The 17,982-nt window shown below is 42.8% G+C and overlaps 2 protein-coding genes across 3 annotated transcripts; both read right to left on the bottom strand.

The window, feature by feature from the left end:
• Window positions 1–887: 887 nt before the first annotated feature.
• LOC135486457 (uncharacterized) lies at window positions 888–12,031 on the bottom strand. 2 transcript variants are annotated; one of them, XM_064769250.1, is made up of 13 exons: window positions 11,793–12,031; window positions 6,974–7,050; window positions 6,450–6,553; window positions 5,993–6,117; window positions 5,604–5,699; window positions 5,247–5,369; window positions 4,947–5,041; window positions 4,582–4,654; window positions 4,166–4,270; window positions 3,740–3,940; window positions 3,230–3,442; window positions 2,898–2,939; window positions 888–2,649 (listed from the first exon to the last, which is right to left on the bottom strand). In XM_064769250.1, the coding sequence occupies exons 1-13, from the start codon at window positions 11,980–11,982 to the stop codon at window positions 1,715–1,717; spliced, it is 2,379 nt and encodes a 792-aa protein (XP_064625320.1). In that variant the 5' UTR covers window positions 11,983–12,031; the 3' UTR covers window positions 888–1,714. The 2 variants fall into 2 exon arrangements, with proteins under 2 accessions (XP_064625320.1, XP_064625321.1); XM_064769251.1 differs by lacking the exon at window positions 11,793–12,031 and adding an exon at window positions 10,207–10,657.
• A 1,183-nt stretch (window positions 12,032–13,214) lies between these two features.
• On the bottom strand, window positions 13,215–17,883 carry LOC135486074 (spliceosome-associated protein CWC27 homolog). The gene is made up of 11 exons (XM_064768576.1): window positions 17,748–17,883; window positions 17,354–17,563; window positions 16,830–16,973; window positions 16,539–16,637; window positions 16,068–16,165; window positions 15,890–15,959; window positions 15,525–15,653; window positions 15,172–15,323; window positions 14,710–14,798; window positions 13,842–14,109; window positions 13,215–13,524 (listed from the first exon to the last, which is right to left on the bottom strand). Exons 1-11 carry the CDS (start codon window positions 17,787–17,789, stop codon window positions 13,368–13,370), a joined length of 1,458 nt encoding a protein of 485 aa, XP_064624646.1. The 5' UTR covers window positions 17,790–17,883; the 3' UTR covers window positions 13,215–13,367.
• Window positions 17,884–17,982: the final 99 nt, after the last annotated feature.

Below are 17,982 nucleotides of genomic sequence, written 5' to 3'. Positions count from 1 at the left end.
AATTCTAGACAATATTTCTCATTGGTATTTATGACATGGGTGAATAATTTACCCCTAAGGAAGTGTTCATTTTGATCTATTGTGCGAATGTGATTTTCAGATCTATATTCCGTTCCGTGATATCAAACCTGTTATATACAAATGATCTAAGGCTTTTTGGAATGCCTGTTTTTCATTCGTTGTCCTTTGGAATTCTTCTATTGGAAAATGCTATGCAGTTCTGTCCACATAGTGGTTAGAAGAACAACTTATGTTCTTTGTCAAAACTTTTTTTTAAATGAGTCAACGTTTTGTTGCTCCTATATGGCCTCTTGTTGCCTTTGGAAAAGGGCACATTTTCAAGAACTTCAGTATTGCCATGATATAAACAAGTTTAGATTGACTTATGCGACACCAAACAAAAAACTAGCGTACGAGATGGTTATCAATTTTTTTCCCAATATGGTCATTTCTTTTTTAAATACATCTGCACACAGTATTTTTTGCTTTAACCAAGTATACATAAATGAATACTTGCTTTAACCTTAACCTAGGCCTTGATTATTCAATATTCGATTCTCTGGAGGTATGGGGGTCATGTTCCATGGTGAACGCGGAGTCGGTCTCGGAAGTCACGACAAGCATTTTGCGGTCAAGATATTTACAGCGCACCAGCCAGGATGAGAAGTTGGTAAATCAAAGTCGGAAAGCACTCTGAAGACCTGCAAGTTTTCCCGTCTATATTGACGACTTGGAACTGGGAAACACGCTGAAAATGATGATGTTACGCAAAAAAAGGAAATCGCATCGTTCGTCTCGAAGCTGGGTGAGGCTACATACTGGTTGTTCCTGGGGATTTCACGCTGCTCCTCAGTTGAAGAAGGAATAGAAGAAAAAAACACACACCCTTCAATAATCAAGATAAGGTTTATTTAACCATCAGTCAGACACTAACCATTTGAAAAATTGTATTTCGATACACAATCAATCACACTTCAATTGAAAGTTGTCTTGAATGCAAAAATACAGTAAAACCTCTCTATTCAGGACATCCTCGGGACTGACAAGGGCTGTCCTTAATAGAAAGGTGTCCTCATTAGAGAGGTCAAATGGAATGAAAACAACCAATTTGGGACCAAACCTAGTGTCCTTGATAGAGAGGTTGTCCTTAATGGAGAGGTGTCTGCTATGGGAGGTTCCACTGTACATAATACAAGCTACAAGTACACTGTTACTCTAAGCTAGATCCTGCGCAATAAAATGTAACTTGCTTAAACTACAACCGGTGTAACGTGTTGAGTGTTTCCCCTCACTGCTTAATGGTGAAAGACTGATTAACACGTTTTCCACTGTGTCCCCCTTTTGAAAAGGTATGGTCTCTCCAGCTGCCTTGTACAGAATCACCAAGATATGGGAACAACCAAAAACGTCACAACCGGGACACTAATGTTACTTCAGTAGAATACGTAGAAATAAATACTGCTGTTGTATCACAACTCCAAAGCAATCACTTAATAAATAGTTTGGTATATCAGTATATACATGCACGTATGAAAGCACATCACACATTGTCCCTAAACGGACTGGCACCAGAGGTTCTCAAATAACTAAGTTGTAGCGATTTGCAATCACAGATGTAGCCAAACATGGACCATTTTGTCACTACTCAGAGAGTTCTATAAACTAGAGAATACAAACAAAGTGTTTGATAAGTACCATGGCAGCAAATCCTTCTTCAAAACTGTGTTATCTCCTCCTCATCTTCAAGACCATCAAGCACGGCCACCACATCACTTTCCCCAAGCCTGTCACTTGGGATTGCATTGTCCCGCTGGCTGTCAATTCCGAGTCCCGGAAGACTACGATCCCCTTCACCCTCATTCACAATAAACATCGTTTGTGATTCGCTATCACTTGAATCAGCTGAGCCAGACTCGTCATCAGATGTCACAGGTTCACTATTTGACTCATCCGATGCGACCGAGTCCGTCTCTCGTGTATCCTTCTCCTCATTTACCTGATCAACCAAACTTCTCGACTCACCCGCGGCCGCCTCTTCTCGCGGTTCATCGACCACGACATCTTCCTCATTTGCCTGATCAACCACAGATGTCTCTGCACTCAATTCATCCAATATTTCGTCCGGTGGCTCCCCATGGTCACTTTCATGATGAATCTTATGAGCGTCAGCTATCATGACATGCACAGATGCTTCATTTACATCATCATTATGTCCCTCACCGACCATACCCTTCGGCGGTGAATGAACTTCACTTTCAATACTGATTACATCCACACTAGTATGAGTAGACTTTACAGGGCCTGGCTGAATATCACTGCTGCCTTCCGAAGCGGCTCCGTTTCCCACAGCCACTTCACTCAGAGGTGTATCCCCCTTGTCGCTCTCTATTAGAACACCACCTCCAATAACCAGAGTTGTCTCAACCGGTGTCTTTGACGTCTCGCCCAACTCTTCCAACGCGACCACTTTCACCTTCCTGTCCATCCGTAGTGCATTCCTCTTCCTCTCCTTCTCCATAAGGTTAGTGGTTTTGGCCAAGTCGACCTTGCAGCACAAGAGAATGATTGTCACGAAGATCATAAAGCCGAATGAACCGAATAGGACGCCGATGGTGAGCTCCCATCCTAGCTGGGTTTCCGAGCGAATTCCTGCAAATATAGGAAGTATTGACTTCGTAAAATGTTAGGTTTCTGGTACTCATAATCAAGTTCCATGGTGGACTTGGTGAAATGCTGTGCATGCATTGGGGCTTATTTCATTCCAAGAAAGATATGCCGGTATACTTTGACGCTGCTGTTAACTCATAACAGGTAGGAACGACCATGGCAGGTACTCTTATTTTTTTACTTACGCGTCTACGAAGCAAGAAAATTAAAAGAAAGACCTGTCTACCTACCTCTGTGTGTTGTGTCCATGATTTCCTTGTAAGGAGAGGCCTCTGAAACGGTAGAGATAGTTCACCATGAGGCTCGCGAGCACTTGACGTTCCTCTGAACGGCGAAACGTCACATGTTATACAATTAAATAGTCCAGTCTAAAATATTCTAAAATTTACAATGGTTATGCACACATAGAGGTAATATGTCACACAGACATGTCACACAGGTCAAATCCTTTATCAATCGCAAAACGACCTTTTTTGTTGGCGACAACAGCACTATGTTTCGAACTATTACTCCAGCATGTAGCCCAAATATCAACTCGTGTCCAACTGGTTCTTAAACCTACTGAAGAAATTCAGCTGCAGCTTCCCACGCTGCAGACGATCATTTAGATGGTACATGGCGTCGTCATCCCCATTTGCATAGTAAGGCGCGTACAGATTCATCGCCTGGAAGTTCTTGTCTTGTGGTTGGACGTTCATCTTGGAGATCTGTGGTCCACGGGCCCAGATCACGTGGAGCGCCTCGTCAACAAAGCTCTTGTCTGTTGGTTCCGTAGCTGAAATCGAAGTTGACAGAGAGAATGAAGTCTTGCGGTTATCTTCATATTGTTTCAGGGATAAATGAATCATCAGTAGAAAGGAAGTGTATGTAATAGGGGACTGGAATATAATACGTTGCATCTTCATAGTCCACTTCGTTGGCAGATGTGCCGTGATCCACTTTGTCGCGGATAAAACTTTCATGAAACCAATTGATTTTTCACTGTTGCCGTTATCAGTATGCAGACCGTTTCTTGCAAAAGGGCATAATCTATTTCATCGAGTTGGGAGTGTATCATCTGTAGGCCTAATACCTTTAAGCTTTTTCCTAAAGCCCATGAATGTGTGTTCCGACCTCTCGTGGCCGACGGCACCCGTCAGATCCTCTTTTCCTCCGAAGAATGTATCCAGCTGAGGCGTGTGTTGTTCGCGGGTGAAGTAGTCATGGATGTAGCTAAGATTACCCTGCACGTAACCCATGACAATGTCATTGCAGCTCATAGGGTGGATTCTCCCTGAAAGTAAATGCACTGCAGATATATTTTCTGATGGAGACTGGTGACTGATTTCCGCAGGAAGCATGAAATCCACCCCATTTTCCATCTTTGTTCGTTTTAAAATGACAATGGTGGGAAAAAACGGGATCAAACGGGGTTTTAGTTCCAGCTTCACCGAAATCCCTCTACAAAATGAATGATTGGACGTCTCTTATACTTTGGAGGTTGTACACTCTATCTTACCTGGTTTCTGAACTGTTTGCTGCGTCCCACCAAACTCTGTGGTTTGAAGTTCAGAGGGCTGTTGAAGGGTTGGATAGTTCATACACGACAGATTGGTTTTTACGTCTGAAAAACAAAATCAGTACTGCAGCTCATTGGAGTTCATTAGACCACAGATCCGTGGTTATAGGCCACATTGATGAAGAATTATTTTTCTTTCCCGTGACTAGCTTCCTCTGTGAGATTAATCTGCTGTTATTGGTGTTCGACCCCAAATTCGCAAGAAGATCGAATGAAATGCAAACACTCATAAAATCATACAAACTTGAAGATAATCAGAGTCAACTGTCTTCGGAAAACTTCAATGTTTTGGCTGAGCGAAACTGTGGATTTTATGGAACACACACTGGGACGACTCGTTGAGGTACTCGTCTTACCTAAATGGCGCCATCCAACAGCTACCCAGCTGGTTGTCTTCATCCTCATAATGATCTCTACTTGACCCTCGTCCTGAAAGTTATACCGGGAATCATTCTTTTCTTGAAAATGTCTGGATGTGCAGTTCCGCAACGTGAACTCGACAAAACTATGTTCAAGGGAGACTAGAGGCAACAACAAGGTGTAGGCCCTGTTAGGTCGCACGATGTCGATAGGTGTTACCAGTATCTCGTACTATATCGGGACGATTGACGTTTGTACGAGGAATATTTCCGGTTGTTAACTGTTCATAACCTTCGACTGGATTCCCTATACAGCTCCTGCCAGAGATCAGTCGGCCTGAGAGAAATGAACAGAAACCAACCTTGAGCATCTTCCAGAAGATATCGATGACGTCCGGTCGGATTTCAACATGGTTGTAACCCACAAAGCTACCCGGTATATCTTTCATTGGAGACTCTGAAAATATAAATGGTGTTTGAATCAGAAATCAACATCAACTTTATAGAGACTTTAGGGGACGATTCGGCTGAATCACAACTGGGCCGAAAGACAGACCTTGAGCATGGGGTCCGAGCTGCAGGGAGATTTAGCAAGAGCTTCCCTACTGACGCTGCTCTACAACTCAATCTACTTCCTCCTGGCTTGATACGATTCTTCTCACCTTTTTCACACAACAATCCGTACCAGCCCTTCTTACAGTAGCATACTTTCTTGGGGTAGGCCCGTGATTTCCTGTCTATACAGCTGCCGTGGCTGTTACAGTCCGTGTCTTTCCAACACTCATCTGTGAATGGAAAATTAAAGCGTATTTGTTTCAGAAGGTTTTCGACTCGTCTTTTTGATTTGATTGCATTATTAGATGTGATCATGAATTACAGATGAATTGAAGCCTCCTCCTTCTCCATTCTTTCCCCTTCTTTTTGTTCTTTGTATAAAATGGATTGCACTGAGGCAAACTGCAAACACCCTATTTTCCTCATGAATGTTTGAGATTGGTAAAACTAGGGTACAAACTAACCTTTGTATTGACACACAGAACCACTGTAAAGGGAATCGCATTGGCATTCTCCATTCAAGAGCCGACCGTGCAGGGAGCACTTCTCCGTGTAGCCAACTGAAATAGAACAATTTGATATCACTATTCAATTGCATCACATATTCCACAGTTTCGTTTTCAATGTGTTGATCCGCAAACAGATAATCTCGCTGCTCTGAGGGCTTATTCGGGTCCAGTCGCGAATAGCATGAGATCAGATGTGGACTTTTTCCATTCAATATGCAGATTGATTATGGAAACTACGAAGGTGGCTTGGCAGTTAACCGCTTACTTGGTATTAAGCCCTTAAATGAACGATAGCAATGATATTGTTGGTCTGGAAAGAAATGACTGCAAGAAAGAACGGTTACCTGTTTTAATGTTGACATCTGCACACGCCCAGAAGTAGAATCCCTTTTCAAGTGCCTGCCTTAGGAGTCGTATCGAGCAGTTGAGGCATTCAGTTTGGGGGAGCTTTACTTCATATCTCTCGGTACTGAATCGAGAAAAACACATAGAAATATTTACAGAGCCAATTTCTTTACATCAATATTATTTCGAAGATGTCTCAGCGATATAAGAAATTACAACAGAGATACATTTTCCATAGCTGTTGTAAGGATTTGTCCAATCTCATCCTAATTTGAGTGTTGTCAGAGTTGCCCAATCTAATAGCTTAGAGTCAGCAGTAATAATGTCCGCTATGCCATGACAACATAAATCAATTCGAGAAACATTGCTAGTCGTCGCAAATGAGATGACTATGCATAAGCTGATTACATTATGGCTTTGCGTTAGTTCCAGCATCCCTCAGTGCATACTACTCACTATCGTTCAGTGTTGTCACCTGTTCCGACGTAGTTTGTGCTATTTCTGGTCAGGGTTGTGATAATGGTACCATTCGGGCTTAAGATCTGTAGCATAAAGCCACCCTGGAAGGTTAAGGAGAGAGCATGTAGGGGAGAACAGATTGTACACAGTTTCAAATCTGCTCCTTCGCCATTTTTCATACTCTTTGACTGGTTCTATTGGTGTATTCCTGTTTCGCCTATTCCTAGCTGATCAACCTATTAGCGTTTCGCCTATTTCCTGTCAATCACTGCGCAGGAGTGTAGCCCCCCCCCCCCCCACACACACACACACGCACACATACACGCGTACACCTTAAGCAATTTCGACCATGTACATGTACGTGCCGTCGCACTGGAAACAGTGAAACAGTGAAACAGTGAAACAGAGTAACAAAAAGGGGGCAAGAATGGAGAAGGAGGAGACATTGTGAAAACTCGTCTCGAATATCATTGTCACAGAGAAATGTTCTCTTCTTCGAAAGGTGAGTTAGACCTACTTACATCATGTGTTGGAGATCCAAGCCTCCACGTCACATTAAACGTGGATCCAGCGCGGAGGTCGGTGATTGGTCCAAGACCTGAAGTGAATGAGGTAATGCGGATATGAGACAAAGCTATAAACTGGCCTCTGCATGAGAGACAAAGACAGAAAGGTCATCTGGGTGATGAAGGGTTCCATATCAATGACTGTGCATCATTTCCCTCAAAGGCTGAATACGCAACTCCGACACAGAAGCGATAAACTGCTCTATTTTGTACTTGTTGGCCTTTGACCGGCATAAATTTTAACACTTTGACAACCGGACGGTGTCATTATTGAGAGTTTTTCTGTTTTTGAGCTAGAAAACAAGAATGAGAATATTCTGTCTTTTCCCCTTTGGAAAGTCACACTCCCTCTTACTGTCTAGGTAACTCTGAAATATGGGGACATTTATATCGTTACACCTGAAAGGGTTTCTGTTTCCCCTCGTTATTTCAAACGTACAAAGCTAGCCAGCAGGAATGACGTCACCACCAAATCAGAACTTGGCGACCAGTGTGTGCCAGTTTCTTATTCCTCGAAATGAATGCCAATAAATCAGATGATACGTAAACATGTTATTTACAAGCGCATGTTGTAATTTTCTAATTGGTCAAAATCTGGAACGACATGTGAAGTACAGTAAACATGTTTATCAGAATGTGCCACTATATGACGTCACTGCAAGCAGAAGAAAACAACATTCAATTTGATTACCACGTGATTTTACACATTTTATAAAAACATGTAGTATCTGACCCAATTACGTGCGAACATAACAACGATGAAAGACTCTGATACTATATACAGTACTAGTTGAGTTGGCCAGAAAAGGCAACTAGCCCAACTATTTGAACGATCAACATGTCAGTTTGCATTGGCATCAAGTTATTGATATATGACAAACACCGATGTTATGTTGACACCGACGCATATTGTAATTCCGATACCAAATAAAGTTGTTTAGAGGTTGATCTGCAGACGTCCCATATGTATATGATTTTATATACCGCTTATATATCTATCCCACTGGGGCTGAGAACGCTGTCTTTTTGATGCGATTGCGACAACGCATGCGACATTGCTTTGTTATTTCACGCCGTTGGCCGGCAACAGCGATTTTGCGGTGATGGTTTAATTTCATCGCGGGTCGCAGCGATGCTTCATTCTTGTCACATGTACCTGTGATGACCACCGCGAATATTTCTATCGCATGGAGACTGACCGCAGACGTTGACACGGAAACGGTTGATGTTACCTTTGTAGGCAAATAGTGAAGGGGAAATACTGCTAGTCGATGACTCGGGACGTGGAGAATAGGCCTAAGATAACAAGTTATATATATATCGATGGATCTTTTTATGCGATATACGGTACCGTATGTAGGTTAATCAACAACTAGGCTTCGGATGTGGCCTAGAAACCCACTGTGGAAAACATGCGGCACTGTGGCACTGTGTCAGTGACCCATTTACCCACATTTTCAATGTCAACGAAGGATGTCATTTAGAATATATAACAACTTTCCATTGGTTTTTGGTAGTGGCTACAATAAAATGTAACAAAATTGCCATTCCCCCCTTTCGAGACAGCAGAATGAACTAAAACGTATTGTCCGATATCAACAACTAGAGACACCATGATACTTTGTAATCGCGGGCTTTCCTGAAACCTTGAGTAAGATGAGCTGCACAATCCCGGCGGCGCTACAACCTGAGCATGTCTCACCAGGCTAACTCCGGTCTATCCTTAAACCTTGAGTAAGATGAGCTGCACAATCCCGGCGGCGCTACAACCTGAGCATGTCTCACCAGGCTAACTCCGGTCTATCCTTAAACCTTGAGTAAGATGAGCTGCACAATCCCGGCGGCGCTACAACCTGAGCATGTCTCACCAGGCTAACTCCGGTCTATCCTTAAACCTTGAGTAAGATGAGCTGCACAATCCCGGCGGCGCTACAACCTGAGCATGTCTCACCAGGCTAACTCCGGTCTATCCTTAAACCTTATGTAAGATGAGCTGCACAATCCCGGCGGCGCTACAACCTGAGCATGTCTCACCAGGCTAACTCCGGTCTATCCTTAAACCTTGAGTAAGATGAGCTGCACAATCCCGGCGGCGCTACAACCTGAGCATGTCTCACCAGGCTAACCCCGGTCTATCCTTAAACCTTGAGTAAGATGAGCTGCACAATCCCGGCGGCGCTACAACCTGAGCATGTCTCACCAGGCTAAACCCAGTCTATTCTGAAACCTTGAGTAAGATGAGCTGCACAATCCCGGCGGCGCTACAACCTGAGCATGTCTCACCAGGCTAACCCCAGTCTATTCTGAAACCTTGAGTAAGATGAGCTGCACAATCCCGGCGGCGCTACAACCTGAGCATGTCTCACCAGGCTAACCCCAGTCTATTCTGAAACCTTGAGTAAGATGAGCTGCACAATCCCGGCGGCGCTACAACCTGAGCATGTCTCACCAGGCTAACCCCGGTCTATCCTTAAACCTTGAGTAAGATGAGCTGCACAATCCCGGCGGCGCTACAACCTGAGCATGTCTCACCAGGCTAACCCCGGTCTATCCTTAAACCTTGAGTAAGATGAGCTGCACAATCCCGGCGGCGCTACAACCTGAGCATGTCTCACCAGGCTAACCCCAGTCTATTCTGAAACCTTGAGTAAGATGAGCTGCACAATCCCGGCGACGCTACAACCTGAGCATGTCTCACCAGGCTAACCCCGGTCTATTCTGAAAACTTTAGAAGAACTCAGATGAGCTGCTCAATCAGCGCTACATCCTGAGCATTTCTGACCGATGTACTCATTTATACACCTGTTGGTATACTGGGTAGAATAAGCCCAATTAGACAAAAAGATTTTATGTCTATAAGAGTCCTCGCGACGACTGTAGGGTTTTAACTTCCTCACCACTAGCCTAAAGACCCGAGATGTGAGCCACTCGACCACAAAGGCTCGCAAAGTGCAACTGAAAAAGGATCCACATAAAGACCAAAGTTTTAGGGTTGAAATCAATCAAAAAGAATAACAGGAAGGGAAAAATGATGGAGAAGGAGGAAGCAAGCAATGAAAATCGCTCGTACGCTGGGCTTGTCCTAGACCTTTACCCCCTTTACGGGGTAGGCATAGGCGTGGGACTAACACAGGTGATTATTTAGCTGTAAAACACAGGTAAAAATCGGTAAATCAGGATAAACTTACCCAAGAGTACGATCACAACTGGCAGGATAAATCTGGTGTGAAAGTGATTTGAAGTAGACGTCAATAAATGCAGTCCGTGTCCTTACAGGTTATCAATGCAACTTGTCTTAACCAAAGCGTTCGTTATAAGGCAGCCGCCGGCTCTTTGTCGGCATCCTCCAGTTGATTGATAAGCAAGTCGTACGAGATATAGAACAGTTCGATTAATGAGTTCCCTGGATCACAAGAGACTGTCCAAATGAAAACCAAGCAGTCCCACAATCGATTTTGGACCTCTTGGAAAATAGCACCTAACTGATTTAATCCTGGAAACATCTTCCCGTGAGTGGCCAGTGATTTACAATCAGGAGCCAGTGGGTTTAGTCAAGCGCAAGTCTTGTCTCCCAAAGAATGCAACAGCAAAATCATTATCTACCAGCTTCGAATCTCACTGCTCCCAGTCCTAGTGAGCGAGTTCAAATGATTTCAAACCGCATGCTTGGTTCTGTTATAGATTTGACACAGATGAATAATCGGGTCATCGATTCCTAACAACTCAGTTTGCGTGTAGCTCTCTATTCGTTAGGTCGTTTATTGGAAAACTATCCCGTAAAAATAGATCAGTGTGTTTATTTCGGTCTTTTAGATATTTCAGTCCACAGGGACGGCGTCAACTAATTAGTATGTAGACGAAGCTAAGTTGATTTAAAGCCAGGGTAGTGACAATATGTACTTGTTTTAAAAAACCCAAACCCAGGGGTTTGGGCGCCATCGTCACGACATCGTCGAAACAAACTGTTAGTCTATACTGACACAAGTGGACTATAGGACTTAATATGCTTTGGGGGCGAAAGGGCATCATTCATCAACTCGCTGAACTTTACGTCCCATCTAAGACAATAAGCACTTTAATAACCATTTTAACAGCCTCAAACCGTTAACTATTTTAACCTAGCTGTCGGCCAAACCGATCAAGCAATGGGGCTGAACACACGTTGCGGCGTCCTTCTACTCAGCGACACCTGACGCCCTGATGCTACTCGCTCAATAATCCGGTGCAATAAAGTGAGATGAAACAAATAGGTGAAGAGGAGGACGTCGCAACATACGCAGTTAACTACTTTCGAGTTACACTAAACTCGATCTGAATGATAGGTGTGACAGGTGATTGGTACGAGACTGGCAACTTTGGCAGCTCTCACCATACATTTGAATGTTTAGAAGACCCAGCCAGAACACGTTGTGACAGTGTTGTGATTGTGACTTTGTCTCTGGTCGAATGTAATTGATGGCTCAATGGGCTGTTCAGGGCCCCTAGGAACATCTGGCTCTATATCTGTTCACTAATTTGTTGCTCTTTCACAAAAACATGCCGCTATGGTCATCGTCAAAACAGCGTAAAGCTGGTTAAGCCAGTTTCCGTAAAGCTTCCCCCTTCTCCATACATTTCCCCTTTCTGTTACTCTTTTCACCGGTTCCGTGAGCGTGGGATGGACCGAAGACTTTCAGTCTTAATCTTCAGCCTGCTGGTTTTATTTCAATATGTTTGTTATTCTCCTATTTCATTCCGTGTTATTGTTGATTAAACGAATGGAGTCTGCACTTACCTTTTGGCATTCCACATGGCGCTCGTGTCAGGCGACTGTTAAGGAAGTCTAGGGCGTATTTCCTACCGGGAGGGTAGGTCAAAGTGATGTGAGAGTCTGAACTCGGTAGCATGAATAGGAGGACCAGCACAAGCAGAACCAAAACGGGACTGCATGGAAACAATACCGGTATTGACAGTTTGCCCGCCATTCCTGATCTCTCCTGGCCTCTCTCCCGCCAAACAAGTTTTCCAGTCCTATTCAAGGTGAGATTTCGGTCAGTGCTGAACCTGATAAAGAACATTCTTATAAAAATGATTCACGGGATACTATAATTGTGAATATTTGATCGGTTCCTTTCATTTCGTTGAATATCATAAGGTGCTTAGATACCAAAGGCCTGAGGTTGAATTGTATATGTCTTCATGTGACTATGCGCATGATTAAAGAAATACAGTTACACGCGATGGTTATGGTAGCCAATATGAGCATCGTCTTGTGACACTTGGATTTGCTGACTAATAAGACCCTAAAGGACCCGGGGTGGCAGTTGTATATATTCTTATTGTTGCCTTGGTCATGCCTGATATTCCACAATGGGGACATTTAATCTAGACGCCCATCGAGTCATGACATGTGCCACGCCCCAGAACACACATGACGGACGCCGAGGTTGGGCGGTTTGCGGTCACTCTCTGCAGGTCTTTTCAGTCGCCCTCCAAACTCGATACCCATAGTATACCCTCAGGGGTGTACTGGTTCACTTATCGAGGCTTATACAACCAAAACCCCGCATCAAAAAGTGCCCTTGGAACCTTGTCTGTCTGTTTGCTCGAATAATAGAGATATCACAACCTGCCACATCCACGTGTCCGTGTATGTCCCACTTCACTTTGAATACCTGATTTTGGCAGTCTGGCCAAGACACCTGTTGTGGTCTCCTAAACTATATTGGAAGGTTCGGACTGTCCTCGGTCTACTTCGATTGTGACAGTTTGTTCCAAACCTTTTCAGCGATATTGGTAGAGCTGTCACGAGTACCAGCAGATTGTGACTTGGTACCAGCAGATTGTGACTTGGCCGTACGTCCTGTCGTCTTCCAGGTCAAAAACTGCTTATTCTGATGGTAAAGTCACAATATTCCGATACAATGACCCCAGCAGGGAAGGTATTGACGTGCCGACACCACAGTTTATCAGATACGAGTGAGCCAGTCTTGGTGGGATCTGACTAAGCTTTTGACTTTATCGACATGTTACCATGGCTATCAGGTAATCATAGGCAGAATAGGCAAGTTCGGACATCTATAGACAGCGACTCTGTCGTCATTGGTAAGCTTGGATTGATCATGCAGGTTGTGAGGACACAGTCACAACCAAACGTCAGATTAGACGAAGGCATATCACACAAGCTGAGAGTTACAAATTCATCTAAGATAAATAGAGAGTTCTACAACTTTTATTGATTTCAATGACAGATGTATAATTATGTACAGAATGATAATGAATCAAGATGCACTGAGTGCACATATAAATGGCATTTATCAGAGCATTTAACACTTCTAATGCACTGTCCTGTTCAGTCAATAGTTTGCTTTCATCTTCTCTTATCCTTTGATGAAGGTTTACTCGCTTCACGTTTTCGTTTGTTGATAGGATTCCTTGGATCAAATATCTCGTAGCGGTCCACATCATGGATATTGGCATCGAGGACTTTATTGGGACCTTCGTCGAAACGCAACTTGTGGGCTAACCTGGAAGAGTAGCAATGAAACATTTTGGAAATTCCTTCATAGCATTTAGGACCACTTCGAAGCTTTGTATTACAAGAGGCCTGCACATGACTGAGGATCATCATGCACACAATGTCACTTTCCTAGCCATGCATTAGAGTTGAGTGTCATTGTCATTTCTACTTCATTAAAAAATTAGGGAATTCAACATTCTCAATCGGGATACTGTTGGGTTCGCAAAGACTTGGAATCGACATTGGTTCCATTTCAACCAAAAACAGGGGATGCTGGAGAGATGACTTAACAGTAATATATACATTATGGTGCAAAACACTCACCAGGCTGTTCCAGTCAGATCAACATCAGCATCTTCATCCGATTGCTCTCCCTCCTTCTTCCTCTCCTTATCTTCCACTTCATCAGCCTCATCAGGCTCTTCAGATGCCTCCTCAGCAGCTGTGTGGAGTTTGGCCTGGAACTTTGCCAGCAGTGCCAATGTTTGCTCCTCCCGGGCTGAACCCTTCTTTGGCTGCTGTTTTTTCTCGGTGGCATATTTTTCTCTCATCTCCATATATTCAGCAACAGACTCATCAACAGGTGTAGAGTCTGAAAAGGAAACAACAGTTTGTTATCTTTACGTTTGCAACCTTACTGTTTTTGGTATGTCCCCTAGGATGTTAAGTTAACACCTTCAGCGCCGAACCACGTAGATCTACGTGGCCCAAATCCCATTCCCCTTTGCGCTGGTTATCGGAGTCTCATGGACTTCATGAGAACTACGCCATCGCCATCTTCAGGTCAAGGTAGAAATACTACGCCATCGCCATCTTCAGGTCTAGGTTCCTACCTTGCCCTGAAGATGGCGATGGCGTAGTTCTCGCCATCTGCAGGGCATGGAAGGTTCCTACTTTGCCCTGAAGATGCCCTGCAGATGGCGATGGCGTAGTTCTTTCAAGAAGTCTATGAGACTCCGATAACCAGCTCAAAGAGGGGGATTTGGGCCACGTTGATCTACGTGGTTCGGCGCCGAAGGTGTTAAGATTAGCCTCTTAGGTCAGCCCTTGAGTGTTTTCCCTGATGTTGGCAATGATTCTTGTCAGTACCTGCATACAATTGATGTAATTGCTCAAGTTGCCAGAGGTCATAGTTATGAAAAATGTTGGACAAATTGAAAATACAATAGTAGGAGATCAGATCCACTCATACTTTTCTTTTCCTCCACTTTTTCCTCCTCCTTCTTTGAAGATCCCATGATCTCCCTTTTCAGTTGTCGTGCTTGCTTCCGAAGCTCTTCACTGCAAGAGACACAAAAGTAGATCTGATAATATGTTTTCTTCCCAGTAATGACAAAGTGGCTGAAAAGCACCGTCATCAGGTCTTTCTTTCATGGGCTGTTGGCGTGGTACAGTGAAAACATATTCAGTGCCTATTACCTCTAAGGTCAGTCCCAGTACACTCAAACGAAAGAGTGGGTGTCTCTCCATGACAGTGTACATGTAGGTTTCCTTCAGGTCCTCAGGTTTCTTCCTACTAAATGTATTCATTGCCATCACTAGATATTGTTGATAGAGCTTTGTCCCAGCTGACGCTCAACTCTCAACTCAATATTTTTCATCATGCACAAAATATTTTTTTCCCCACTCCGCATTCTTTATACACAAGACTTACATGCTTGATTTTTCCATATCGTGCTTACTAGCTGGAGGCGGCACTGGTTGAGGGTTTTCTTTCGAGTCTTCCGTCTTGAATTTCTTCTTCACATTCTCTTTTGTTCGTTCCTTTTCCTCCTCATCACTCTCCTCACTACTTGATGAAGACTCCTGACAAGAAGAAATACTGCATACTAACTCATGTTATTATAAACAGCTAACTAATAATTACAATCCTTTACCTTGAAAATATCTCAAAAGGTCACAATTTCCTGAAGACTTCGTGGTAGCAAATATACCGATAATACATTTTGCTGTAGTTCATGTCCATTTCATGCATGTATATATTCATAAAAGTAAACTATCAGCTACCTCTTTTTTCTGCTTGACATCATCCTTTGCCTTCCGCTTCTGTTGCTTTGGCTGTTTGACTGCCGGGACAGAACTCAGCCGCGGATCATCGGTAAGGTCATGACTACTTTTACTTTTGCCATGCATTTTCTGAAAAAGAATAAAAAGGGCTCAGGAATAGTAAAACTTATACAAAAGCTCCCTTTGGATACCCAGCAACATCATAATCCTTACTGATACTTGAAACTGAGTGCAAGCCTTAATACATCAAGCAAAGAGTTCAAAGTCATCTTCATTTTCTTCAATCAAATTTCAACAAATTTTATAAAGACAGAAATGCACCAATCTGACCAGATCTCTTTTGCTTCACAATTCATAATTCCTACCTTGGTCACTTCCAGGACTTCTTCTTCATCTTCCTCAGCTTCTTCGCCAAAAGATAACAGTTTGAAATTTCTGGAAGCAGATACAAGTGATTGGATTAGGATGGACTGCACGCCATACAAGTCTGTGGTGCCAAGAGTGGAGAGCATAATATGCTGGAACGACAGCATCAAAACTTACTTTGTTGCCTTGGATGTACTAACTTTTCTCTTCTCATTAGCCTCCTCTATATTCTTTAGATCTCTTGGCACAATGTCAGAGAAGGGATTGTGCAGAACCTGTAACAGAGGTTTTTGAAGTCATTTGTTACAGCTAACTATACTCTATTCATGTTTTGCCAGTTTTTAGCATAATGGAAACAATTTGATTAATTTAACCTTGAATGATAACTGAAGACAGTGTTGTAACATTGCTTGCATACATGAATGGCAAGCCTCAAAACAAGCAGTTAGCAAGAGAGATACATTTCATGAAATGATAGCCACTCAGTTCATTGTTTGGCCCTGATCTTTAGTTAACACTAGAAAGACAGCAACTACACCAACAGCATCTTATCATACCTAAAATCAATCTCATTTCAAAAAGAATACAAATCTGACAACGTCTTACCAAGAAAATGGACAGAAAAACTCATATCCAATGAAAACATACCTTTGTCCGTAGTATTTTCATTGGAAATCTTGGTCGATCATTTGCGTCAGTATCTACATCTCCTAATTTTAACATGTTATAAACTGTAGGGCCACTGACCTGAATAAATATGAATAGATAAATATTAATGTTACTCGAGTAGAGGTTCTCTCAATGTCATGACCCACATGTACTTGATAAGCAGTATAATAATTGGAAATGTGAAATGAAATAAGAGAGGACATGATGATTACGTTGGTGAGTAGCTCAAGGTGAAAAACAAAAGACCCAGTGAAGGGATGCTTTGGTTACCTTTCCAAAGAGTGTGTGTTTCTTGTCAAGTTCAGGAGTTGCTCCGAGCGTGAAGAAGAACTGGCTGCCATTATCATTGGGCCCAGCATTTGCCATGGCAACCAGACCCCTCCTATTGAATCGTAAACGTGAATGGAATTCATCCTGAAATATACATGTTATAACAATAAAATGAACCAGATTCTGACCATACAGTTTTGATTGAATAGTTTGAAGATTTTATAGGTAATGAAAAGTCAAGATAGAGCCGAGTAAGAAATAAATTTGGTTAAAATTTACAATCCCCGATCGGAAATGACGTAGTTTGATCGTATTCAACTATAAATCCATTGAACAGTGGTGCTTCGTTAGTCAACCGATGACCTTTTTTTTGGGTGTGATCGGGGATTGTAAACTCATTCCATAAATTTTAAGACATCAGAGCGTTCATAAAAAATGTTTTAAACAAGACATCGTTATCAACCCACTTGGTTGCATTTGCTGCTTAAAAACGATTGCAACCCTCAGTCAAGTATCCTACCCACCCTGAATGGCTTGCCATATGTCGATGCACCACCTTCTCCTGTACCAGTAGGGTCACCACCCTGGACGATGAAATTCTTGACCACACGATGGAATGTTAAATTGTTGTAGTAACTTTCCATGCACAGCTGGATGAAGTTTCGACATGTCTTTGGTGTCTCCTTGGTCCAAAGCTCAATGTCAATATCGCCAACAGTTGTACTGAGGAGCACCTGAAAAAAAGATGATGTCATATGAATGATGCCCAAGAAACCATGCCTAACACCAGTCCTGCGTCTGCGATCTGCATGAAAGACAAATGTCGAATGTACATATAAATGTACAGGGTCAATGTACAGCGGCCTAGAGCAAAACTAAAAGCACAAATTGACACACTGTAATGTTGCTAATACTTACTTTTCCACTGGTTGGCGGTTCTTGAATGTAAATATTACTCATATTTTGTTATTGCCTCGCAGATTTAGGTGTATGTGGCGTTTTAAACTCGATTTTTGCGAAGTTTTGTTTTGTCCATGGGCGCAGCCATTTTGTTTGGTTTATCCTGGTTTCAATATCCGATGATCATATTTATTTCAATCATTTCAATATTACACTTATAAATTGGCTTTCTTTGCAATTTAAAAATTCCAAA

Source organism: Lineus longissimus, chromosome 4 (assembly GCF_910592395.1).
Source record: "Lineus longissimus chromosome 4, tnLinLong1.2, whole genome shotgun sequence".
Classification (NCBI taxonomy): Eukaryota; Metazoa; Nemertea; class Pilidiophora; order Heteronemertea; family Lineidae; genus Lineus; species Lineus longissimus.
This window is presented reverse-complemented; position numbering and strand designations above follow the sequence as displayed.